This window comes from Sorex araneus, chromosome 11 (assembly GCF_027595985.1).
Source record: "Sorex araneus isolate mSorAra2 chromosome 11, mSorAra2.pri, whole genome shotgun sequence".
NCBI lineage: Eukaryota > Metazoa > Chordata > Mammalia > Eulipotyphla > Soricidae > Sorex > Sorex araneus.
The window spans coordinates 46,244,147-46,269,175 of record NC_073312.1 but is presented as its reverse complement, the minus strand read 5'-3'; the positions used below and the strand labels follow the sequence as shown (position 1 = coordinate 46,269,175).

At 54.7% G+C, this 25,029-nt stretch overlaps 1 protein-coding gene across 10 annotated transcripts; it reads left to right on the top strand.

Moving 5' to 3' along the window:
- Window positions 1-5,407: 5,407 nt before the first annotated feature.
- On the top strand, window positions 5,408-24,632 carry PRXL2A (peroxiredoxin like 2A). 10 transcript variants are annotated; one of them, XM_055119522.1, is made up of 8 exons: window positions 5,408-5,586; window positions 8,064-8,178; window positions 9,248-9,341; window positions 14,645-14,807; window positions 17,960-18,051; window positions 20,803-20,943; window positions 21,486-21,650; window positions 23,900-24,632. In XM_055119522.1, the coding sequence occupies exons 4-8, from the start codon at window positions 14,663-14,665 to the stop codon at window positions 24,005-24,007; spliced, it is 651 nt and encodes a 216-aa protein (XP_054975497.1). In that variant the 5' UTR covers window positions 5,408-5,586; window positions 8,064-8,178; window positions 9,248-9,341; window positions 14,645-14,662; the 3' UTR covers window positions 24,008-24,632. The 10 variants fall into 10 exon arrangements, with proteins under 10 accessions (XP_054975497.1, XP_054975494.1, XP_054975498.1 ...); XM_055119519.1 differs by having other exon boundaries at window positions 8,061-8,178; XM_055119523.1 differs by lacking the exon at window positions 9,248-9,341 and having other exon boundaries at window positions 8,064-8,174.
- The last annotated feature ends 397 nt before the right edge of the window (window positions 24,633-25,029 follow it).

Below are 25,029 nucleotides of genomic sequence, written 5' to 3'. Positions count from 1 at the left end.
AGGCAGCTGAGATAGAGAAGGGAACACCTAATAGAGGATGTTGGAAGGACCCAGTCGGGTTGAAAGTTGCATGCCAAAAGTAGACTATAGACCGAACATGATGGCCACTCAATTGCAAACTACAACACCCAAAAGGAGAGGAACAAAAGGGAATGCCCTGCCACAGAGGCAGGGCAGAGTGGTGGGGGCTGGGGTGGGAGTGGTGGGAGGGATACTGGGAACATTGGTGGAGGAGAATGGGCACTGGTGGAGGGATGTAAATGATCATTGTATGACTGAAATGCAAACATGAAAGTTTATAAGTTTGTAACTGTACCTCACAGTGATTCACTAATAAATATTTTTTAAAAACTCGGTTTTATTGAACATGTTTAGAAAAATACAATTTAATAACTGAATAAAAGGTTTTTTAACTGGTTTTTATTGTGCTAGCAAGAACAGCTGTCCCAAGATGTCCCAAGTTCTAGGACAGTGAGAAATTTGAGTGACGATCACAAGACTCCTCTCACTTTTGACATCCACTCAAGGTTAAGGTCCCTGAACTCCGTCTTGGTTTGACTAATTCTCTAGAGGAACTCAGATGTCACGAAAAGCTGTTTGGTCTGAATTTATACTTGATCACAGGGACAGGGGGAAGAGCATTATCATAGGGAAGGAATCCAGAGGGCAGGGACCAAGAAGGTAACAAGTCCAGAGCTTCCCTTTGTCCCCTCCAGAGTGAGGATGAATGTTACTTTTCCAGCAGCAATGACAATATGCACAGAGTACTGGCAACTTCTGAGAAGTTTACCCAGGCCCTGGAGTAGGGAATCTTTAGTGGAACTCATTACTTAAACCTGGTTGGATTCCTACACAGTCTCTCTGTCTCCCCACACAAGATCTGGTTCTTATTATCTGGTTATAACAAACTACATAAATTGAAACACAATGATTTTATGTAATATTTTGATATTTTGCAAGAAAAAAAGTATCTCCTTATTCTTTTGTGTCCCTTTCAAAAGCATGCACAGACATTTATGTTGCCTTATAAAACTTGAATTCTGCATTACATTGCATTCAGTACAAGTGCATATTGTTGATATTTCATGGGTTTAGTTTAATTTCTGTATAAAAATCTACTAAAAGATTACATTATAACTTGCCACCAAAATGAAAGAGTTATTGTTGGATGCAGAAATTCACAAAAACTGCAGTGGGATGCAAATTTGATATTAGCAAAGGAGATTTTGTCATCAGAAGAATGACTTCATTTTCCTCTTTCCTTGCAATACAACAATCAAGAGGTTTATAGAACCGAAAAGGAAAGCCAGCTCCACTCTTCCTACACTCACCACACAAACAAAGTCTATTAGATTTGCTCCTAATATACATGCAAAAGGGTACAGTGCAATGGAAAATGTGCCGAATCTTTTGAAACAGATCAAAGAAATTCCAAAGCAATGAGAGGTTGGTATCATCAATTTATGTGTTTTCAAGGACTATCATTAAGATGTCAAACACCTACTTATGAAAACTCCTCGCTGACATTGAGCGGAAGATGATAGTGAAGTACTCTTCAAAAAACAGTGCTTCACCAGCACTCCTAAAAGCCGGAGGATAATATCATACATCAAATGCAGACATTAGTGGCAGAGTTAAAAAAAATGATAGTGATGAGTTGGACTTTGTGAAGTTGCCTTACAAGTACCTTAGGACGCTTATTTCACTTCTACTTTTCCTTCTAAGTGTGTACACAATGATGTCACAGATGAAAACTGACCCAGACTTAGATCATTCAGAGAGCAGCAGTATGCTTGCCACTATAATTGGCCAATAAGTGTGAGGCTCTGGACCTTATTCACTCCCTGGTGAAACCTTCACAGGCTAGATCCTGAAAGCTGTCCTCTGAGCTTAGGGAGAACCAGCCTTCACGTATAGTCAACACATGGATCAAGAGAAGAGAAGCAAAGGAACCCGGGTCTCTGATGACATGACCAAACCACAGGACCTCCTCAAAGGAATCTGTTGTTGGTGTTTGTTACATAAAATGGAAGCTTCTCTCTGAGTGCAGGCATAGTAATTGTCAATGGATGGAATCAGTGATGGTGCATGAGACTTCTCCATGTAGCTCTTCTTCCTAAATACGGAGACAGTATGATTCCACCTTTAAGGCACAGTCTGTCATTGATTCACCTGCTGAATCATTGGTGTCTATGAGAGCTTCAAGAGAGGAATCTAACAGCTTTGCTGTGAGGCTCACAGTAGACGTGGAGCATCTTCATATTCTTCAGATCCTGAAAAGTAAGAATGGAACACAGTGATACTGACAAGGAAGAAGATATTTGGAGCTGATCTGTTCACCTTTATTCTGTGATGATTCATACACATTTCTAGAGCTTTCCTCCACCCTGTCCCATTTCCCTTCTCCCTTCTGTTGCTATTATTGTCATTCTCAATGTGTGGGATGTGCTTGTTGCAGTCCTGAGGTCCTGCACCAGGCCATGATGCTTGGATTGTGGAAGAGCTGGGCCTGCACGTGGGAAACCAGGAATCACACCTAGTGCTGTAGGGACAATTGCAGGGATCTAACTGCAATTGAATGAGCCACATTCCCAGACTCCACATTTCTAAACTTTCACAGATCCATACAATGGGAATTCAGGTCTGAGGTAATGATCAGTCAGATTTTTTACTTTCACTTTTATGCCAGTTGCTTCACAGACTTTTGCACAGAAGCCCACTGCAGAACCATCAGGTTTTTGGTTGTTTTTTTTTTTTAATCTTTACAGGGGCCAGAGCAGGTAGGGTGTTCACCTTGGAACCCGCCAACCCAGTTTTGATCCCTGACATCCTATATGATCCCTGGAGCACCACCTGGTGTAATCCCTGAGCTTAGAACCAGGAGTAAACCCTGAGGTGGGAAAGAAGGGGGTACTCAGAGTCACCCCTGAGCATCATTGGATGAGGCCCCCAAACAAAAACAGTCATGGAGTCACGGGGATGTGTCTCAAGATAGAGCACATGCCTGGGCTATGTGAGCCCTGGGTTCTAGCCCATGGCCCCACAAAGCATCACTAGATGTCATTCTAGTGGCCCTTAAATACCACCATGTCAGCGCCTAGCTGGTCCTTAAGCACTGCGAGGCTCCCAAGGGCTGCTGGAAGTATCCCTCTCCCCATGTTGTGGGGCCCCAGAGCTATGGCTCATAGGAAAAGTTCTGCCTCACAGGCATGAGGATACGGGTTCTGTCCTAGGCATCCTACTCCCCACCACCACTTTGCGAAGTGTGATCCCCAATGGCACTACCACTGAGCTCTAAAGGTTACAAGTGCGCAACCCCCCTCCCCCGCATGTCATGCCACAACCAAGTGTGCGACTCCTACATCAATTTTTTGCGCCTCCTTAGGAACTCCTCCCCAATATGGCAACAATGATAACACCAAAGGGGAAGGGAAGGGGACAGGCAATCATGTATAACGCTCTTGGCTTGGTTCACTGTCAAGTGAACAGTGGCACCTGCTGAAGTCAGTGGCAGCTAGGGCTGAAGAATCACAAGCCTTTGCCCTCCCCTGCCTGCTCACTGGGTCTGCTGCCCATCTATAGGATTCATGGAGGACTGAGAAGGTACCAAGAAGGTGACATCTACATTCTCCATGTTGTTCCAAAGCTTCAAGACCATGTTAACTTCTACCCTTTTAAATTGGAAATTTGGGCCATATTACTGTCATTATAGAACTACTTTTCTCTTTAAAACTGGGCAGATTGGTGTTTTTTTGTTTTCAGTTCTTTAGCTTTGTAATTTCTCCTGTGCCTACTTGCCCATAACTGATTCTTCAGGTTTGATGACTGCTTTTTTAATGAGTTCAGCCTGTGCCTTCTGGACAAATGGGGAGTGTGAAGTGTGTTAATTAGCTATCAGATCTAGCCTGGCTTTTGAAGTCTTACTCTTTGGAATGTTACAGAAGTGTAAATATATTCATGGTTGTTTGCAATCTCTATTTATATCACAACTGAAACCTCAGGGAGCCTCCCACCACAAGATTCCGCTACTTCTGACCCCCAAATGATGCTGTCATTAGTGGTGGGTCTCTGGGGAACATACACAGAGGACATGGCTTCCTGTTTTGTTCAAAGTGGCTCTTCTTCCGCGAAACCTTACATTTCGTTGGCCAAACGGTCTTTTTCAGGATGCAGAGAATAGAATAACCCTCTCCCCTGGGGGGCAACTGTCTTCTTCATTTTGTTTTGTTTGGGGACCTTACCTGGCAGTATTAAGGGCTCTGTGCTCAGGGATCACTCCCATTCGGGACTCAGGGGCCCTATGTGGCGCAGGAAATGGAACTCCTGTCAGTTGTGTCCTAAGCAAATGACCCACCTCCCGTACTATCTCTCTGGTCCCCATACTGTCTTAAGACCACACAAATATTATACCAATTTATACCAAATATTATCAGGCTTTTAATTCTCCAAGAGAAGCCTGCCTTGTCACTCACTCGGATCGCTCTTAACACCTCTCTCTCTCATTTCACGTCTTGATGTTGGCCTTGGGTCAAGTTCAGGGGTCCCAGCATTGAAGCAAAACACTTCAAAGTCTGGCTTAGGAAGAGAGCGTTTGAGTAGACTTTGTAGGTTCCATACTGCTTACAAGAAAGCTGAAACCTCCGTGCAGGGTCAGGGAAGTGTATGGGAGAAGCCTTTGGACTTTGCACCCCGCTGGCAGTTCAGGTTAACTGAGAGGGCGCTGCAGCCACCCTGGCCAGCGGGGCCGGCGACGCTGCTTCGCCTCTACCCTGAGACTGATCAAACGGTTCTAGCGGTATTTTCAGTGGTGGCTTGGCGATCCACTCTTTCCGTCTCTAAGAACGTGTTCTCCCAATGCCTACTTTGCTTAAAGAGCGTGGACGGTTGAGAAATGACCGAGTGAAGAAATGGGCAAACAGGCATGAGACAGTCAGGCGCCTGGCCTTCTTTTGCTCAACGGCCCGCAACTGGGGGGGAGGGGAAAAAGAATTGCGGGATGGGAATTCTACTCTACGGGGGAAGTGGGGAGGGGCGGGGGAATGTGGGATGGGAATTTCGGTGACGGGCAATCTCAGATTTGCTCTTAAAACCAGAAGGGGCTAATGCAAACGTGTCCAAAAGATTCCGAACCCCCGTCCCTTAGGCGAGCAGAAATCTGCTGCCGGGCAACGAAAGTTGGGGAGGCGTTCAGACCCGATCTGGATCCAGATTCCATCCCTAGCCTTCACCCCCACCAAGCGGGCGCCGCAGGTCGAAGGCCGCGAACTCAACCTCCAGGGAGAGCAGCCGAGTCCTGGCTGCGGGTGGAGCCAGGACGGATCACGTGGGGGAGTGGCGGGGCGTGGTCACGTGGGAGTGGCGGGGCGTGGTCACGTGGGAGTGGCGCGGCGGGGCGGGGGCGGGGCCGGCACCGACCTGCGCAGGCGCGGGGCCAGCCCACCGGGGGAACCCAGGTGGCGGGGGAGGAGTTGGGGGCCCGGTGACCCCCGGGGCGCGTGGGGCCAGGGCAGAGGCGCGCGGGAAGGGACGCCCCCGATCGTCCGCGCGCTCCGCGAGGCCCCGACTTCTGCGAAGGCTGAGCGCCAGGTGAGCAGAAGGAGGCCGGGGCGCGGGTGCCGGAGACGTCGGGTCGGGTCGGGTCGAGGAGTGGGGTCCCGCGCGCATCTGCCGGCGAGCCCGCCGCGGCCGCGCACCTGCTTGGCAGCCGCCACGACGCCCCCGCGTCCACGCTTCGCGCCCCGACCTGGCAGGAGCCGCAGTTGGACCCGCAAGAGTTGCGAGCGATCTTCCTTTTGTGCCCCCACTGGGGCATCACCGAACACTGTACCCAGGCCTGTGCCCTGTGCCCCCGCGGCTTGGGCCCGCGTGCTCCCCAGGGGAGGTGCGCGGAATTGCTGGGCGCGAAGGGTCGGGGACGAGTGATCTGGCCCACCCAGGCTCAGTGGTGTGCTCGCCTCGTGCTCCCCAGGACCACGGCTTGCAGCCTGGTCGAGAACCCTGGCGGCACCGCGTTCCCGCCTTTCCCACACGGCACGGACTCCGTCAGCATGGGCAAGAGCCCGAGCACGATGGAAAGACCAACAGCACGAAGCGTGCTGGGTGCGGGGCACGAGGTGAAAGAGCTGGGCAGGTGGGGGGGGAGACTGTGGGAGGGAGACGGCACCCCCGGGAGTCCACAATCTGAGCTGACATTCAGGCCTTTCCAGCCTTACCAGACCGCTCCTTGCTGTAGTTCTGCAGCTTCAGGACCTCAGTTTTTTGTCTTTGTTTCTGTTTGAATTTATTTCCCTTTGAGTTTAGCAGATGATTGAAAAAAGGGAAACGACTGTTTAGAATTAGTTTTGAAATACATAAACTGTGGGGAGTCGCCAGTTCTAATAAAGACCCCAAGGTCCCCAACAGTCCCCTGGGTAAAAAACAAGGTTCGCTTAATTTAGGCAGTGGGGACTGCAAACCTCACACGGTGAGCGCAGTGAAGCAGTAAACATCCTGCTAGACTACAATGGGAGATCCCTATGACTTCAGTGCTCCACTTTAAAGGTACTTGCTGACTGCTAATCACCCCATGGCCGCCCAGATGGGTCAATATCCTAACCTTGCTCAGTGTCTGAGAGGGAGCAAGGAGAAAGGTGATGCCAAACTTAACTTGAGACAAAACCACCACTTCTAGTTGCTGTTGATGCCACCTGGGCAAGTCTCTGTCTTTTTCTCTGCCATGAGTTTCAGGTTAGCAGTGATGGTGACAGTGACAGTGACAGGTCTCCCACAATTGACCAGGAGTCTGCAGGTACTGTTTCAGCTGCTCTTACTCAGACCCCATGGGGGTGGGGGGACTAAGAATTGGTATCCCCAAGCACTTGCAAGACTCCCTGAGTTGATATGCATCAACTTTCTAGGAGTGATTGTTGGCTCATCTGCAAACAACAAGATCTCCTTTGTGAGGTGGTTTAGTTTACAAAGCACCTCCTATACATTTAATCCTCTGATGCTGACTTGTCTAGAAGGTAATTTAGGACTCATTGCCATTGTACTGATGCAGAAGTACTACCTCGTCTAGATTCTTGGAGCTTGTAGAATTTGCTTTGTGCTTGAGTTACTCTTTTGGGGAGGAGTTCGCCCCCAGCTGTGCTGGGAGGGGGGTCACTGGTGGTGGTGCTAGGGGATTAAAACCCGAGTCGGCTGCTTGCAGGGCAAGTACCTTACCCACTGGACTCTCTTGTCCAGCCTCTTGAGACATTCCCAGTCTGTCTTTTCCCCCATCTCCCTCCTTTACAAGGATATGCCATTTAATTGAGACTCTATGCCCCCTTCCCCAGGGGCTAAGATGCTATGGATTACAGTCTTAGAAATGGTGGTGTCACTTAGAAGGTGCTCAGAAAGTTTGTTTGGGACTGGAATTACAGGGCTTGAAAACCCCAGGCTCTGACTCTCCCTGAGATCAGGCAGCGTTTGCCTGCTGGGAACTTGCCTCCTAAAATGTGGAGCAAAGAGGTTCCCAAGCCTGCCGCTGCCAAAACTTGTGTGGCAAGAGCTGTCCCTTGGGCCCAGAAGATGGCAGCCGGAAGGTGCCCTTTGCCTTCTCTGCTGCCTCTGGTGCAGAGGGCAGTGTGGGGGCCAGCAGAGGGGCAATGTGGAGTCAGTGCTGCAGAGGCTGGAAGGGTCCTGGGGGAAGCAGCTCCGGGCTGACGTGCATGGAATGAATGAATGAGTGTGAGCCCTGCCGAGACAGCATGGAGCCTTTCACTTCTGTGGGGCTTGGCAGCCTTCCCCCTGGCTCTCCGCCTCCTGACAGCCCGTCCCAGTGCCCCAGTAGCGGAGAGATGAGGTGGGGCTTGCCCTCAGAACTGGGGGCAGGTTCAGGTGGGTCCTGGTGGTGCCCAGTGTGCCTTTGTGGCGTTGCCCCTTGATGTCCCGGCCATCCTCACTGAACTCAGGCGTGGGGTTCCGAGCTCAGCGCGCAGCCCTTTAGGTCGTGGGATCACCCTTCAGAGGAAAGAACCCCCCCAAAGTCTCCCTCCCCCTCTGCAGAGGCTCATAATGTCCTCTCATTCTGCTTTCAGCAGCAACGGTCCTGAACTTTCTGAATCTGGCGCCTCCCGGGTGAAAGGGCCGGGGCCAGGGCCAGGCAGGCATTCTTCTCCAGAAGCAGAGCAGGCCGTGGATGACTGAGGCCAGTAGGTGAGAGCCTGGTGCCCATATGGGGCTGGTGACCAATGACCGGACTGGATGCGGGTATCGGCTCCGGCTCCTGGGGCCTAGGGACCCAGATCACCAGGCGCCAGTGCTGGTATTTTCAGACCTCTTCCCGCTGTCCAGGACCTGGTTCCTCCGGGGAGGAGAGGGGCAGGAGGGCTGCCCAGCTGAGCATATACTTTCTCAAGGTCACTCGGGGAAGCGGGTGGGTAGTCTGTGGTGTGGACTCTGCATGGAAAGCCCTGGGCAGGGGCCGGGCCGGGTCTCCCTAGCCACCGGCTCCCCAGGCCCTGTTCAGGAGTGGTTTCCCTTTCAGCCTCTCTCAGGCCAGGTACTAGACTTCCTCGACCCCGAGCCCCCGATATCCCACCTCCAGGCGCACACCTTCCTCCCCTCTCCCCAGATGTCCATAAGCACAGACTGGGGGGTGGGAGTCCCGGCACAGCCACTGAGCAGCGCCTCAGTGTGACCTAGAATCCTTCCCTGGTCCCTTCCCTGGGCTGCACGTGCCTCGTTTCCTACCCGGAGGAGGGCAGGCACAAGAGTTTGAGCGAAGGGGGAGGCTGCAGGAGGTGCTGGTGGAGGGAGGGGAGGCAGCCCCTCTGGCCTCCGTTTTTAGGGCCTGCCAGCCGGGAGGTTCACAGTGCCCTGTGCTCTTCGTCATCCCCTTAGTCCTGCTGCCTCGGGCCAGTTCATTCTGAGGAGGGAGGATTCCCTGGGTGGGACAGGGCTGGGCAGGGGCACCCCCATGGTTAGAGTCTCACGCAGGCTGTCTGTACTTGTTTCAGGCGTGAATGAACCCACCCTGCACTGGGGCTGGGTTTCATTCCCACTTTAGCAATTCCTGCCCAGAGGCAGCTCCTGAACTGGCAAGAATGGAGGGTGGGGAGGAAAGAGGGGGAGGGAGCGAGAGGAGGCCGGACTTCGTGCAGGAGGACGAACATCTGCGAACATCTGTAGCCAGTGCCCTCCGGCTTCCTAGACATCAGATCTTGTGGGTGGTTATTATGTGTTTCCGTGTCTTTGAATGTCAAGAGTGCACACGGCCTCTTAGACTCTTTCAGGTCCTTTGTCGGAACAGATCTGGAGACCCGGTCCAGAGCGAGTGTCTTCATAAGACTGTCCTGTGAGTGGGCGGTGGAGCAAAGGTCAGCCATGCCTCAGACTTGGGGCTCCGTGCTTCCCCGTGGGGGGTGCAGTGCTCCGGCCCCGAGGGGGTGGGGGCCCATCCCAGTGGTTCTTTGGGGCCTCTCAGGCTGCACCCAGCGTTGCTCAGAGCCATGTAGGGTGCAGAGGATTGAACCCAGGCCAGGCGCGTTCTAGACTGAGCCATCTCCTGGCCACTCTCTGTTGGTCTGGCCTGGATGCTCAAAGCTCATGTCATTCGCTGAGCTGGGGGGGACTCTGGGAAGAGGGTGACCCAAGTTGGGGTGAGCCCTGGGCACACCGAGAGGGCCTGTGCAGCCGAGAGGGCCAGGTGGAGGCTCTGAGTCAGGGCCAGGTTTGGGAGAGCCCAGTGGGCTCGAGGACTGAGGGGAGATGTCCTTCCCCCGCCCCCCGCTTCGGGGGGGCGAAGACGGGGGGGAAAAGATCTCCGGGGAGAGGTTGTGAGTGATGGGGCCGCCTCCCGGGCGTGGGGCGCAGCTGGACCACAGAGCCCGCGGGGAGGAAGGGACTTTTTCCTGGGCGCCCCTTGGGTTGGTATGCGTGACCCATGTGTGCGTGGCGGCGGCACCTGACAGATGTTATAATCTGCATGACTGCAGATGACTCAAACTTGGCTCCGTTTTGTTTTTTTTTCCTTCGGAAGGGCTGTGGCAAGGCGGGGGGCTGGCGGGAGGGGGGTGGTCTTGGCAGCTTTCCATTTTGATGTTTTCTGGAGATGGATTATTGGCAGCTGGAGTGGCCCCAGGGTTTTCTGGGTGGCCGGGTCCTGCCTACAGGGTGAGGCAGCAGCCGGCCATAGGCAGGACTCCAGGGCCCCGCCTCCCGCCCGCCGTCCCCTACACCCCACTGCTGCCCGCTCACCGCTGGGCTGGACTCTTTGTCAGCAGCGGTGGAGGTGTGGACACTGCAGATGGTGAGTCCCTCTCCTTCGCTTCCTGCCCCCCCCCCCCGCCCCGCGCATTTGGGGACAGAATGGTGGGGGAGGGGCGGGTTTGGGGGCGCTGTTCACCAGGGTCCCGGCACCGTGAGGCGGCAGCGATGTGCAGAGTCCAGAGTGCAGTGCTCGCCAGAGACTGTAAGGGCGGGGTGCCGCCGGGGCATCGCAGGAGCCTTAGCGCTCGCCTCGCCCAACCCCTTCTTTGGGGGACAGGAGGGAGAATGAGGCCTGGGGAGGGGCGGCCCTATCCAATCTGGCCTCGGGAGCCCTGCTGGGCCCCTCTCCCCAGACAGTGCTCTTCCCAGACCCCGCCACTCTGAGTCGCCCCAGCTGTTCTTGTTTGTGGGCTTCTGGTGCTTCACCTTCTGTGGGGGAGGATGGATGGGATCAGATAAGCCCCACGGGGGAGTTGGGAGGGGGCGCTGCGGGGGTCCAAGTCCTGCGTCTGGGTCACATGGGGGCTGGCCGGGCTCTCAGCAGCCTTGCTGTTAGCTCCCAGGGAAGCTGACCCCGCTCCTGGCTGGAGGGCAGGACGGAGAAGGGCCATCTGCCGGAGGGGAAATTTCCTCTGGAGGAAGCAGGGTTGGAAGGGACTTGCTGACAGGGGGTGGGGGGAGGGGGCGGGGATAAGATGCTCTTTGAGCATTTTAAGACCAGAGGGATCCCGTCCTTAGTCCCCGGCAGCCCCCAGATGGGTGTCAGCAGGGTAGCTGCTCTGACTGTTGGCAGCCCCTGGGCGGGAGCCCTGGGGGTCTGGGTGCCCCGGGGCTCAGTAAAACTGAGTGTAGCACAGCCGGGGCCACGGGGGAGGCGAGTGCTCTAAGCCAGCACTGGCCTGGGGTCTCCCCCCCCAGCCCCTGTGGAAATGTGTGTCCCACTGAGATAATGGGGATCCTCCCCCCCCACCTCCCTAGGGTCCCGTTGCTGTGACTCAGGATTCGGAGCCAGCTTTGGCGGGAAGTGTCAGGGGCCTTGGGAGGGGGGTGGCCTTGGCATTTAGCAGGACTTGACCGAGAGGCTGGGCCTATACACCAGTGTCCAGGGGCCAGTGTTGCCCGCCTCCCACCCGCAGAGAGTCGGGTTCGAGATCCCACGGGGAGTAGAATGTCCGTGGGAAGGCCTGACTCTCCACTCATCTCAGGGCTGCATCAGTGACCTCTGCCCTCTGACAAAGGGGTGATTCTCTGGCCACCCTCTCTGCGTCGTGGCCAGAGATGGGGGTGGGGCGGGTAAACAATGTGGCGGTGCAGGGGGCGTTTAAAACCCACATTTGGTCCCTCGGTTCCTAGAGGAGAGAGGCTGTGGGCCTGGGCACTCTGGGCCCGGGACATTGGCATCCTCAGAGAGCCAGCAGCACCGATCCCCACCCCCTGGTCCCAGGTTATCCCACTGGGCCTAATCTACCCTTCCCAGCCTGCTACGGCGCCCCCTCCCTGAGCTCTTTGACCCCTTCCTCCTGGGCGCGTCCCTGGCTGCTCAGACCCGATAGAGCGGACTCTCGCCTCTGTCCTTCCAGAGCCCACACTCGCCCCTGGCCGGTGGCTTACGTGGACGCCTGGCTGGGTTATCTTTGTACTGAGCCTCTGTCTCCTTCAGGGTGGGGCATTACCACCAATTCCTCCCTCCCCTCCCCCCACACACATACACACACACACACACACACACACACACACACACACACACACACACACACACACACACAGAGCCATGTCTGTTTTGAACGCAGCAGTGCTAAGTACCCGTTTGGAAATTCGTATTGAGTCTCGTTGTATCGTAGTCCCTTGTACTCACAAACATACAGGAGGGTGGTCGGGGATGGGGTGGCGGAGATGGGGGCATGGAGGGAGAGCTGGGGCCCCCGGGCTTCCTGGAATGCACAGATGTGTTACCAGAGTTGGGGGGAGCTGTACGCCGACCTCCGCACGCAGACGCAGGAGTAGTGTCTCATCAGCAGTGAGACCATGCCCTGTGCCCCTCACACAGACACGTGTGCCATGAGGCCGGGGAGGTTTTCCCAGTGCATCAGGGCCCTGGGGGGGCGGGGGCGGGGAGAGCGTGGAGGGGGGCTCGCTGTTTACAGAGTGGGAGGAAGCTGTGGTTTTCCCAGTGGCTGGGTGAGCTGTAATCCCGTTATGTATAACTTTGCCACGTAAGAGGATGGGACGCGGGACGCGGCCCACGGAAGGCTCCCTCCTGCTGAGTCTTGCCGCAGCATCTTCACCGCTCGGTTCTGTCCCTTGTGTGGAGAGCCCACCAGGTGCCACCGGGGCTGGGAGGGAGGGATTCAGCTGAGCAACAGCCACCGGAGAGGAGAGGGCATGACCGGTGCAGATCGGCATGCCGAGCACAGGAAAAGGGTCCTGGGGACAATCTGGGCACTGGGCCAAGGTGGGTGACCACACACTTCTGGGGGGGTGGGGTGGTAGGAGCACAGGTGGGCGGGGCTTCCGGAAAGATTCCTGGAAACCGAGCCTGAAGGAACCAAAGGAGCAGGGTTGGGTGTTCGGGCAGCGCTTTTCTGCCCGCTCGCACCACTGCCCCCCACGAGCAGTGGTTCCCCTCCGGCCCCCCTTACGTGGCTCTGCAGCATCAGGCCGTGCTCTCGAGCAGGGGTCCATCACGGTGCACGTAGGCGTCCTCCCTCCTGAGGTAGAGCCGGAGGTTGCGGCTTTCTCCCCAGGACCAGCCTGCCGGTCTGAGGCCACTTTTGAGCGGTGCGATTATAAGGAGTTCCGCTTCCCAGCCCGAGTCCCTCACAACCCAGCACAGCCCGGGAGCACCGCCCCCCCCACCCCCCACCCCCACCCACGAGCCTCCCCCTTTCCCTCTCCCTTTGCCCTGGTGCGCAAGATGCCAACATTTCAATGCAGTTTTTATCTGGTTACGCCCATCCAGGGAAGCTTTCTTTTCCTTTTATTTCTTTTCTATTTGGGGGTGGGGGCGGAGTTTGGGTCACATCTGACAGTGCTCAGGGCTTACTCCTACCTCTGTATTCATGGGTCGCTCCTGACAGAGCTCAGGAGACCATATTGGTGCCTTGGATCGAACTTAGCTTGGTTGTGTGCAAGGCAAGTGCCTTAACCCTTGTTCAATCTCTCTGACCGTCTTATATTTTTCTCAAGTCAGATCTGAACTTTGGGATGATACAGATCTAGCCCAAATGTCGTCTAGCCTTTTTTTTTTCCTCTCCCTAAAGTCACACCATCTCATTAGTCCTGCCCCCGTCTCTGTGCATCTCCTGCACTCCCTTTGCCACAACTGGCAGATTTCCAGACCTTTGCTTAATCCTTTTGGAGATATCCTTTCCCCTGACAAGTTTGCAGGGGAGAGGTGAGTCTATGGAGAGTGGGACAGAGTTAGATAGGACATGCCTATCCACACACACACAGACATCCACACCCACTCATACAGACAGACAGTCATGTAGACACATACACAGGTACTTACACCTGTTCACAGAGACACCCACAGACATCCACAGACACTCACATAGACACACAGACATCCACAAACACTCGCATGGACACACCAGACAGCCACACCTACTCACACACACACACACACACACACACACACAAGGAAAAACATTGTCAGACGTCCACACCCACTCATATAGACACACACTAACAAACTTCCACACCCACTCAGATGGACACACACAGATACTGACATAGACACATACACCGAGACATCCACCCCCACTTCCATAGACACACACACACACACACACACACACGGATACACACACCTCCACTCACATAGACCCGTGCACGGCATTTTCTCCGCACGCAGAATCACACTGGTACTCAGGGAGGAAGACCCCGGGTTCCAAGGAGGAAGCGAGAGTAACAGAACAATGAGCGGTGTTCTAAGAACTCTGCCAGCACAGGAGAGCAAGCCGCCCCTTCCCCAGAGAGACAGTAGCTAAGACCTGCACTGCGAAGGGGATGTATTGACCAGGAAGGGAAGCGGAAGTAGCTGGCCCCCAGGGGACATCATGGACAGCCACTTCAGATCCGAGAGGTCGTACCCATGGCTTTGGGAGAGGGACCAGCCAATGAAATGCCTGAGAGAGCTGATTTTTAATCACCGCTCGCTGGTAAGCGCTGGGGCGGAACTGCAAGTGTGTCCGTCCCCGCCGGGCTCCGGGTGCGCTGCGCTCCTTGCAGGTTTAGTGGCCCTTGTCCAGTCCCACCTCTGACGCCGCTGCCCCTCCTCCTTTGCCTCCGGCCTTCTGGACGACTGCCCAGTCTCAGCCTGTGCCCGGGAGATGAGATTGCAGCCTTCTCGTGGGAGCAGTAACGTCTCCTTCCTTCCTCCCAGTCTCCAGAAATGTCTTTTCTCCAGGATCCCAGTTTCTTCACCATGGGGATGTGGTCCATCGGTGCCGGGGCCCTGGGGGCTGCTGCCTTGGCCCTGCTCCTGGCCAACACCGACGTGTTCCTAGCCAAGCCTCAGAAAGCCACCCTGGAGTATCTGGAGGACATAGACCTGAAAACAATAGAGATGAGTAAGTGGTGAGCCCCTCTGGGCCCGGTACTTTTCCAAGCTGCTGGACTCTGCAGGCTTTTTTTTTTTTCTCCCTTCCAAAATAACTCTTTTACTGGGGGGTGTGGTGGGGAGGGGGGAACAGTAGAACAGCATCAGGAAAATTTTAATAGCACTTTAAAAATTACTGATGATTCCTTCACTGGGTAAACATTGTCATTTTTTTTATTTTTCGCACATCCCTCTTGATGCATGCATATTATCACGTAGTTGTGATTTTGGTGTACAGGGTGTTTTTTTCCTTTTAGCATCTCATCGGAAGCATTGTTCATTTTCTGCTGTTGTCTCTTCTACCTATAATGATAGGTATTTATTAATGCTATTTATGACAGGCAGTACTTAGCAATAGTTCCCCTAAAGCAACTATTCTAGAGTATTCTGAGAAAATTTCAGGCTTCTAGATGGTCACCAAAGGGAGGTGGGGGAGAAGGAGAAAACACGACAGATAATTCCGAGAAAGATCCTGACTAATGCTGCATTTCTGATGCCCAGCACAAGAAATTGCTGATTGAAAGCAGTGTCTCAGTTGGCCCAGAAGCAGGCCTGGCCAGCCCTCTCTGGGGTTCTGCTGCAGCACCTGGGAAGCACAGAATTGCCATCTTAGAAGGGACCTGTGTGTCTGCCTCTTAGGGACCCTCTGTGGGAGCCCTTGGCAGAGTGCAGAAAGTCACAAGTGAACTCGTGTCCATGGTGGTGCAGCCTGCTAAGCTGGTGGCCATGCTGATTGTGGTAGTGGCCCCAGGTTGCCCCCTCAGAGGGAAGCCCTTGTTGTCTGCCCAGTAAGAGAGGGGCCTGCCAGGGGACCTCTGGGAAGCCGGATGTGCGACGCGTCATGTAGGGGTCCGTAGGTAGGAACCAGACCTTGCAAGAGCTGCCAAGCTTTGCTCGGCTCCGAGTTTGCCAGTCCCAGTGAACTGGGGATTCTTATCCCACCCACCCCACCCCCTCTTTTTCATGTAATGGCCCACAAGGGTCATTCCTCCGAGCAATGCTTACATAATCGTGGCTCATATTGTTGAGGCCTCACTGTACCACTGTCCTCCCCTTGTTCATCAGTTTGCTCGAGTGGGCACCAGTAACGTCTCCATTGTGAGACTTGTTGTTACTGTTTTTGGCATATCAAATATGCCACGGGTAGCTTACCAGGCTCTGCTGTGCAGGTGAGATACTCTTGGTAGCTTGCCAGGCTCTTCAAGAGGGACAGAGGAATCGAACCTGGGTCAGCCGCATGCAAGGCAAATGCCCTACCCACTGTGCTATCGCTCCAGTCCTCACTAGCTGTTTATTACCAGACACTGGTGAGCACAGTGGGCTCACAGCAGCTCGGTTGACCGCCTGCCCCTGTGGCTCGAGACATAGAGCATTGGGAAGGAGACCCCCCTGCAGGTGCAGGACACAGGGCTAGGTGCGGGGCTGACCTCGGAGACAGGCTCGTGCTGCACTAATGGGCCACCCCCGGGGAGGATCTCCTTGTGAGACAACTTCTCTGCCCTCCCCCGGAGAATACTGTTGGTAATATATGGAGAGTCAAAAGTATTTTGTAAGAACCTCTGTTGAGGGGCTGGGGAGATGTCGGAGGGCTGGAATGCACCCTTTGCACGCCAGAGCCCTGGCTCTCTCCCTGTCAGCGCTGCACACTTCCCAGAGTGACCCCAGAACACTGCTCCAGGAGTAGCCTTGGATCACTACTGGCTCTGTGTGCCCCACCCCGTCACCCAGTAATGCTCAGGGGTTACTCCTGGCTCTGCACTCAGGAATTACTCCTGGCAGTGCTCAGGGGACCATATAAGTTATTAGGAATTGAGCCTGGATCGGCTGCATGCAAGACAAGTGCCCTCCCTGCTGTACTATCTTTCTGGCCCTGCAATTATATTTTTGCAACAAAAACAATTATATTTTTGTTGACTTAAATCTTTTTGACTTTTTTGGGGGCTTCCCAAGCAGCGCTGAGGGGCCTCGGACCTCTCTCAGTGCTGCTTGGTCCAGCAGTATGACCCTGGCATTTGGTTTTTTTTCTTTTTTGAGCCCTATCACTGTACTATCTCCCTCCCCAGCCTCTACTTCCCTTTTTATTTAAGAGGCTCTAGAAATCCAGCCCTCCAACCTTTCACTCACCTTTTTGTTTACTGTCACAGGCTAACTTGGCTGCTCTTCCTTGCCTTTCTCTTCTGATCCTTAAGGCTAGTTTAAGGCAATATTTTATTTTGTTCCATTTCAAGATTTTAAGGCTAATTTATCTGGGAAGAGGGAAAAGGTAAGCAACACAAAGAAGTTAAACATTGAAAATTTCAGAAATCCTTGGGGCCGGAGCGATAGCACAGCGGGTAGGGCGTTTGCCTTGCACGCGGCCGACCCGGGTTCGATCCCCAGCATCCCATATGGTCCCCCAAGCACTGCCAGGAGTAATTCCTGAGTGCAAAGCCAGACCCTGGCATTTGAGAACTTGGACCTGGTGATGCAATTTTTCTTGGACCCAATGGTGCTGTGAGCTACCAGGGCACCACGGCCAGCAGTGGTCAGGGGCCACCAGCCGCCTATGGCTGGGGGGTGGGGCACACGATGCCCGGGGCTGAATGTGGAAAGCAAAGCGTGTAGTTCCTTGGAACTGTTACCTCTGGCCCCTGAAGATGGTTTCAGGAGTTGGGGGTTGTGACCAAAGAACCACCTTCATGATTGTTACAGTGTTCATGAATAATCAGCACAGTGATTTTTTCTTTTTTCCAGAAATGTTTGAGTTTGGAATGTTCATGTTTGTTTGCAAGTTAGATTTATATTGAGGAGTGAGTGAGGTCGTCGTCTTCGATATATATTAGGATCCTTAATCCATATTGGTTTTCCTCAAAAACACACACACACACACACACACACACACACAATACACACAACACAGACAAAACAAAAACGTGTTTTGCCCTTTGCTCTTTGGCATTTCCATTGCGGCGCCGTGATTCACAGTGCCATTCACGGTGGACTTTCTTGCAGGTTGAGTTCTCTTCGCTTTTTCTCACCTGTGAAACACCTTCACGTCTCTCCCTGGCCTGGTGCCATTTCTGAGCTGCTGAGGGCTGGGCTGGGCTGGGCAGAGATAACGGAGCTCCCTTTGCTTCTCCACAGCACCAAAGACTTTCAAAGCGAAGGAGCTCTGGTCGAAGAGCGGAGCCGTGATCATGGCTGTGCGGAGGCCCGGCTGCTTCCTCTGCCGAGAGGTGAGTACCCCCGAGGGTCTGGCAGAGCAGAGTCCTGGCAGGTGGGGCCCTCTCCTCGCAGGGACCAGAGACGGGTGGGCCCATGTTAGCCTTTGATCAGTAGTGGTCCATTCGCTGTTGTTTGGTCTGGGCTTTTTCTTTGGATCCATTCTGGATCCCTCTTTATTTAACAGTTCCACGTATCCTGGGCCGAGCAGGGCACCTGACTTCCTTTGGGTACTCCCAAGCCCATTCACTCTTCTGTTGGCATCCTGGATGGTCTTTCCAGTGTTTTGATTTAGGAACATACCCACGATGCTCAGGGTATACTCCTGGCTCTGTGCTCAGGGATCACTCTTGGTGAGCTCGGGAACCCGGGTGCTGGGGATCATCGCACCCAGATCAGCTGCATGCAAGACAAATACCCTATCCACTATACTGTCGCTCCAGCCCACAGCCCTCCCCCTTGCTCACGGACAGGGCTCAGTCCAGTTCTGTGTTCGTGATGGCCAGCACAAGAATTGGCTTATTGAACGGGAGTGCCTGGCTGTTCTGAAACGGGCCTGGCCAGCCCTACCTGGGGTTCAGCTGCGGCACCTACCAAGGCGCACAGTTGCCATCTCAGAAGGGACCCACCTATCTACCTCTTGAGGACCTATGTGGAGCCCTTGGCAGAGTGCAGAAAGCCACCCATGTGAGCACTGTGGCCTCACTGTGAACGCGTGTCCGTGGGTCAGTAACCCAGTGTAGTCGGCCAGGCTGGTGGTGGTAGTAGCAAGGGGGTTGGTCAGAATTAAAGTGATCGCCAGCTTGGCCCCTCAGAGGGAAGCCAAGGTATTGGCTTCCACCTCGTTGCCTTAAAGACAGGCAAGCTAGGGTAGGCACAGTTATGTGGTCTGTCCGTGTCTAGGCAGGTGGCAGTGGCCGAAGTCCCAGGTTCTGAGGACATTGCATCTGGCGGGGAGCTGGTAGCATGCGCTGCCACTCGAGGTTTTACTTCTGGGCCATGCCCACCAGTGCTGACGTTTCACTCCCGGCTCTGTGCTCAGGGATCACTCCTGGCAGGACTCAGTGAACCGAAGGCTGTGCCAGGGATTGAGCTGGGGTCAGCCACAGGCAGGGCAAGCTCCGGAACCCCGGTACCATCTCGACAGCCCATAGGCCTTTTCTATTTGTAAGACCAGCAGTGGTTGGCCAACTTTTTCTCCTCGTTGAGTCACTACGACAGACTCTTCTGCGTTTCTCTGTCACGTTCATATGGACCCTTACAATTCTAGTTAGGAACCACCCTGATAAATCCAGAATAATCTCCTCTAAGCGCAGATGAGTAGCAACCTCAACTGAACCTGGCCTTAATTTCCCCCTTGCCGTGTAGCAGAACTTCCTCGCGAGTTTTTGAGTGCCACATGTGGGGTGTTTTTAGAGGGTGTCAGACCTCCCGAGGAGGCCAGACCCATGGCCTTCGATTTCCAGCATTTCCAAACACCCACCTAGAAGCCTGTTGTGACTTGATTTCCCAAGGTCGTTTCCCAGAACGGCCCAAGAGCCAGTTTCCAGTGCCCTGGTCTCTGCCCTGGCAGAGTGCTATGTGGAAACTTGCAAGCGTGGCTGGATGATGGCAGTCAAGAGTTATTTTGAGTGGCCCAGTATGTGACTCAGTTTCCACTTGAGGGCTTTGTGCCCTGACACACCCAGAGAGTAAAGAGCCCGGGAAAAGTGAGTAAAACCTTTCAGAGAAGTTAGTGAGGAGCCAAGGCTGCGGCTCCACGGAGGTATGCACGCCTTGCACGCACGGGGCCTGGGTTCCCTCCCTGATGCGCTCCTGCATACGCGTCAGACCAGGAGCCTTTCCCACTCTAGGTTGCTGCTCAGCGCCAGCCTTGATAAGTGCCTTATCGTGGGTTCTGCTCAATCCAGTCCTTTGCAGTGGAGCTGCCACCCTGTGGCAGTGTGTTTGTATTGTGGCGGGTGGGCTGCATTTGCACAGATTTCTTGCTCTTTTGTTTTTATTTTTTTCCCCCCCTTTCATTCTGACACTCCTGGGAATAAGGATTTCATCCCTAACAGCAGGGCTTTCCCTCGTCCGTGCGGTGCACAATCCTGAGAGTCGTGTGTGTCCACACTGGCGAGCTTGGCCGCCCCCTCTCTGTTGCTGAACTTCGCCTTCAGACCTTCCCGCCTGGTGCCTTGTTAACTCAGCCGCATGCTCACCCCAAGATAGGAGGGAAAGAAGCTCGTCTCTAACCGGGAGACACGTTAGGGAACCGAAAGAGACCGTATGCAACTCCGTGGCCATGGGCTGACTGTGTGGAGAATGTGGCTGCGGAGGAGAGGGGGTGTGTGCCCCCTGGAGCTGCCCCACGGGCAGGACTGGTCAGGGAGAAAGGCTCCAACCAGACCCCGAGTTGCAGTTAGGGCTTGGCTGGAGAAGGAAGGAAGATGATTGCAGCGGGGACTTCATTCACGAGGTCCTTGTTGGTGGGTTCCGTCTGGAGTAGGGGGGCCAGTGCCTTGGCCAGGAGGGGAGGTTTGTGTCATTGCAGGAGCACGTGCTGTAGGAGCCTCAGCTCTCCTTCCCACTACGGAGAAGGTGAATGTGACCTTGGGGGCCTGTCATTGGGTTTCGTGTCCTTCTGACTATTCAGCCCGTCTCTGTTTCTGCCAGACTGCGGTCCTGGCTCCTCTACTCAGAACTGGCCACACTTTGGTTGCAGGGTAGGGGTGTCGGGGCGGGGAGGCGGTGTGGCCCTGAATCCCCCCTGTCTGCCTCAGGAGGCGGCAGGCCTGTCCGCGCTGAAGCCCAAGCTGGAGGAGCTGGGCGTGCCCCTCTACGCAGTGGTGAAGGAGCAGGTGAAGACGGAGGTGAAAGACTTCCAGCCCTACTTCAGTGGAGAAATCTTCCTGGATGAGCAGGTAGCCGGGCTGGGGCTGGGGTGTCTGTGCGGGGCTGCGTTCAGCTGTGGCAGGTCCCGGCCCGGAGCTGGAGTTCGGCCTCCCCTGCAGGGGCTCTCCCAGGCCTGCTCTCACATGAGCCCTTCCTGACTGAGCGCCTCGAAGCCCACCTCAGCTTCCCCCGCGCTGTGCGGGGTGTTGGGGCGGGAGGGCAGCATCAGCCCCCGTTGCTTTAGGCATTGCGACCCTGTTTCTTGCCCCTCTCCTCTCACCCGGGCACAGCGAAGGGCTTCACCCCAGAGAGTTCTGGTCAGAGTCCAGAGAGGCAGATCCAACCTCCCACGGTGGGGTTTGTCCAGGGCTCAAGGGCGGGACCTGGCCGGGGTCTCCATCTCCCGTGGTGGTAGGAGCTGCGGGGCAGGGGGCGGTGGGGGCCGAGGACACAGACCTGCAGAGAATGAGCACCCCGCTGGGACGGGGACCCCCCCTCCCCGCACCCCTCCCCCCAGCCCCGGAAGCCATCCATGCACACTGCTCATCCAGGACCTGTCTTTCTCTCACAGAAAAAGTTCTTCGGTCCTCAGAAGCGCAAGATGATGCTGATGGGATTTGTCCGCCTCGGTGTCTGGTCTAACTTCTTCCGGGCCCGGAAGGGAGGCTTCTCTGGAAACCTGGAAGGGGAAGGCTTCATCCTTGGGGGAGTCTATGTGGTGGGAGCAGGAAATCAGGTAAATTCCTAGCATCCACGTGTGGGTCTGTGGGTGTCTGGATCTGTGGGTCAAGAGACATGGGCGTGGAGATGGTGCATCTTCGGTCTTGGAAGTCTCCTTCATTCCAGAAGGCCGGGGGCATCCTCGGACCGTGCCAGCCCCTCCCACAGTGCAGGGCCGGCCACAGGACACAGTCTCCAGGGCAAGGCGGGAGCACCTGGAAGCCCATGGCCGTCCTCGAGTCGGGAGTGATAGTCTTGCTCTCATTGGCAGATCTCGCTTCCACCGTTGATGATCGCTTGTTTCCCCCACCTGCGGGGGGCGGGGCAGGAGTACAGGCTCATGCGGACAGGCAGCCTTACCTTTGAAGCATTATTTCTAATCGCTTCCTTTTAAACCTTGGCACCTGAGCTGGGAGAAAGAGTGCAGGGTGCGAAGATGCATGCCTTGCATGTGGCTGACCGCAGTTCGGTTCCTGGCACCATGTGTGTTCCCTGAGAGTCGCTGGGTATAGCCCTGGAGGCACCTGGTCACCGCTGACTGTGGCTCTGGAGCCCCCCAGCACCACCAGGATGGCCCAGGTCATCCCCAGCACCCGGCCGCACTGTGTCCTCAGGCCCTGGCACCAAAGTGGCAGCCTAGGTTGACTGAGAATGGCCAGGAGAGGCTCCGAGCCCCCTGATCATTGCTTGGGAGACACACCCCCTCCCAAAAGACACCAAAAAGTCGTCCCCCTAAAAAAAACTCTTGGCATCCACTACCAGTTAACTCTAGTGTGACTCGGTGTCCAGTTTAACACGAGCCTGTTACCCATGCCCGCACGCATGATTGCACGTCCTCCTTACCACCAGTGTGGGCTGTGGGCATTACTCCCCACCCCCGTGCCGGGAGAAGGGCCGTATCCACAACAGAATACGCGGTGCCATGCTCATCGAGTCGGGAATCCAGCAGTGCCCTGTCCCAGAATCCCGGCCTGAGCCTCCCTTGTTGCCTCTCAGGGGGCTGCTGGCCGCCTCCCATTCGCCACACGGGGAGGAGCCCCGCCCTCCCGGGTGCTGCCTTCCCCCCAGCCTCCAGGCAGGGCTCGGCTTCCTTGCCAGCCTTCTCTTGCCTGCCGTGAGTCACCTGGGGCTCACGGACTCCCCAAGCTCGGCTGGCTCCCACCTGGGGTTGCTAGGCGTGTCTTTGAGTTTGTTGGTGCTCCCTGGAGTTCCCCCTGCTTTCCTCCTTGGGAGGCGGCTGGCTGGGCTGCCCAAGCCTTAGGGCCTGCCTCACCTTCCCCAGCTCCTGGGGGCAGAGTTTTTACAGTCCTCCCACACCAACGATTGCTCAGTGGGGATTTCCCTGGAAACGGTGATGCTGAACACCCGTGCTTTCAGAGGCGTGTGCTTGCACTGCCGAGAGTTGTAGAACAGGACAGTGGGACGTGGGGAGAGTCATCCTGCCATTCTGTAGACAGACTTTGCCTTGTTTTGTGTGGGGCCCCACTGGCAGTGCGTGGGGACCACTCCTGGTCAGTGGGCTCCGGGGACCATGAGGTGCCAAGGATTGAACCCGGGGGCTCCTGCATGCAAAGCGTGTGTATCCAGCCCTTTGAGCCATCTCCCAGGCCTTATTTTATTTTTTACCACTTTAGGATATTCTGGGTCTCTTTTGTGTTGGTGAATTTTGCTTCGAGGTATCAGAAGTGGGGAGGGATGGGTGGGTGGGTGGGTGAGTAAGGCACTTGCCTTGCACAGGGCAAGCCCAGATTTGATCCCCAGAACCCCATACGGTTGCCCATGCCCTGCCAAGCATTATCCCAGAGGGCCTGAAGTAAGCCCTGAGTGCAGCCCCTCCCCCCACCACCAAAAAAAAAGAAAAGAACCAAACAAGTATCAGAAGTGAGTGGCCTCCAGTTTCCTAGGAAACCAGGAGTTGGCCATTTGATACCTGCGGAGACTGTTACCTGAGCCCTGCTCCCATGCCCTGAGGCTGTTCGTGTGAGCACTCACTCTGTTCTCTTCACCTGGAGTGTTCTTAAACCTGCACCTCTGCCTGGAGACATTCTGGTTCCCCTCCAGGCTTCTAGCAGCTCCAGAGCCTTCCGGGATGGATCACCCTGTTGTGTCCAGTGAGGGGATGGATCACCCTGTTGTGTCCAGTGACACTTGACTTCGTCCCCACGCTGCCGTCCGGCGGCAGTGTGCGGCCTTTAGCCAGAGGGCCTCCGGGGAGCTGGGGTGACCCAGAACCGAGCCTGACAGGCCTCTTGTTTCCTCTCCTAGGGCATTCTCCTTGAGCACCGGGAGAAGGAATTTGGAGACAAGGTGGACCCTGCTTCTGTTCTGGAAGCTGTTCAGAAGATCAAATCATCAGCCTCGGAACATAAGTGATGGAGTGAAAGGCCCAGCTCAGGGATAGCCAAGGGCAACTCGTGGGCTGCAGGAGACCTCAGCTCGCGGCACTAAAGCGGTCGAGACCCACCTAGACCCTAGTCTCATCAGGCATCATTAACACGTTGTATCTGTTTAGGCGCCCAGCGTGGCACAGTAGCCCCCAGACAAGACTGATGAAGATCCTGAGACGCTTGTGAGGGTTATTACAGCTAAAACCTGGAAAATACACGGCATAAAGTTGAGTGTTGAATCTCATTACAAACAGACACGGTGTTTGAGTGCTATTATTTGAAATGATTTTTATTTTCGTATCTAAGAAAGCTTAGACATCTAAGTAAAGCTTAATGATTGTCTTTGAAGAGTAAGGATGTAAGGTTACTGACTTGTAAGTTTTCTATGACTTGTTCTATGATGTTGAAATAAGACTGGTATAAAGGAACTGGTGTCCACTTGATTACTTGATGATGGTAAATTATCAATTGAGACCTCTATTCCTTATCTCCCGTGGGGTTTTTCCTAGGAAAATGATCGTATCTTGCTCCAATGAAATGATGCCTCAGAAAGGACCTGAAAATACAAGTTTTTCTGGTAAAACTTGCAATAAAAATATTTACCACAATGATGACTTGCTTTAAGTCATTAGTGCTTAAGATACAGAATGTGAAAAATCATGTGTCTGGTGTAAGGGGGTGGAGGTGGCTAGTTCCTCTCATTTGTAGCGCTTGGGTGAAGGAGGGTGGCTGAGGGGTTGGTGCCAGGGCTCATAGCCTTAGAAGGAGGTGAGCCACCCAGGAAGAGGGGAGTCAGTGTTTACCCAGGTAGGCAAGGTTAAAGGTTGGAGACCGAGGTTGGAGGAGGAGCTAGGGAGGTGGAACGCCAGATCTGAGCAGACAGTGTGTGGAAGGCTGCTCGGGACCAAGTCTCAGCCGGGCCTGGCGGGTGGTGGGTGCACAGCCCGGGAAGGGCCAGACTTCTGGAGGCCTGGAGACAAGACTTTGCAGTCTGTGAGTAGCCATCAG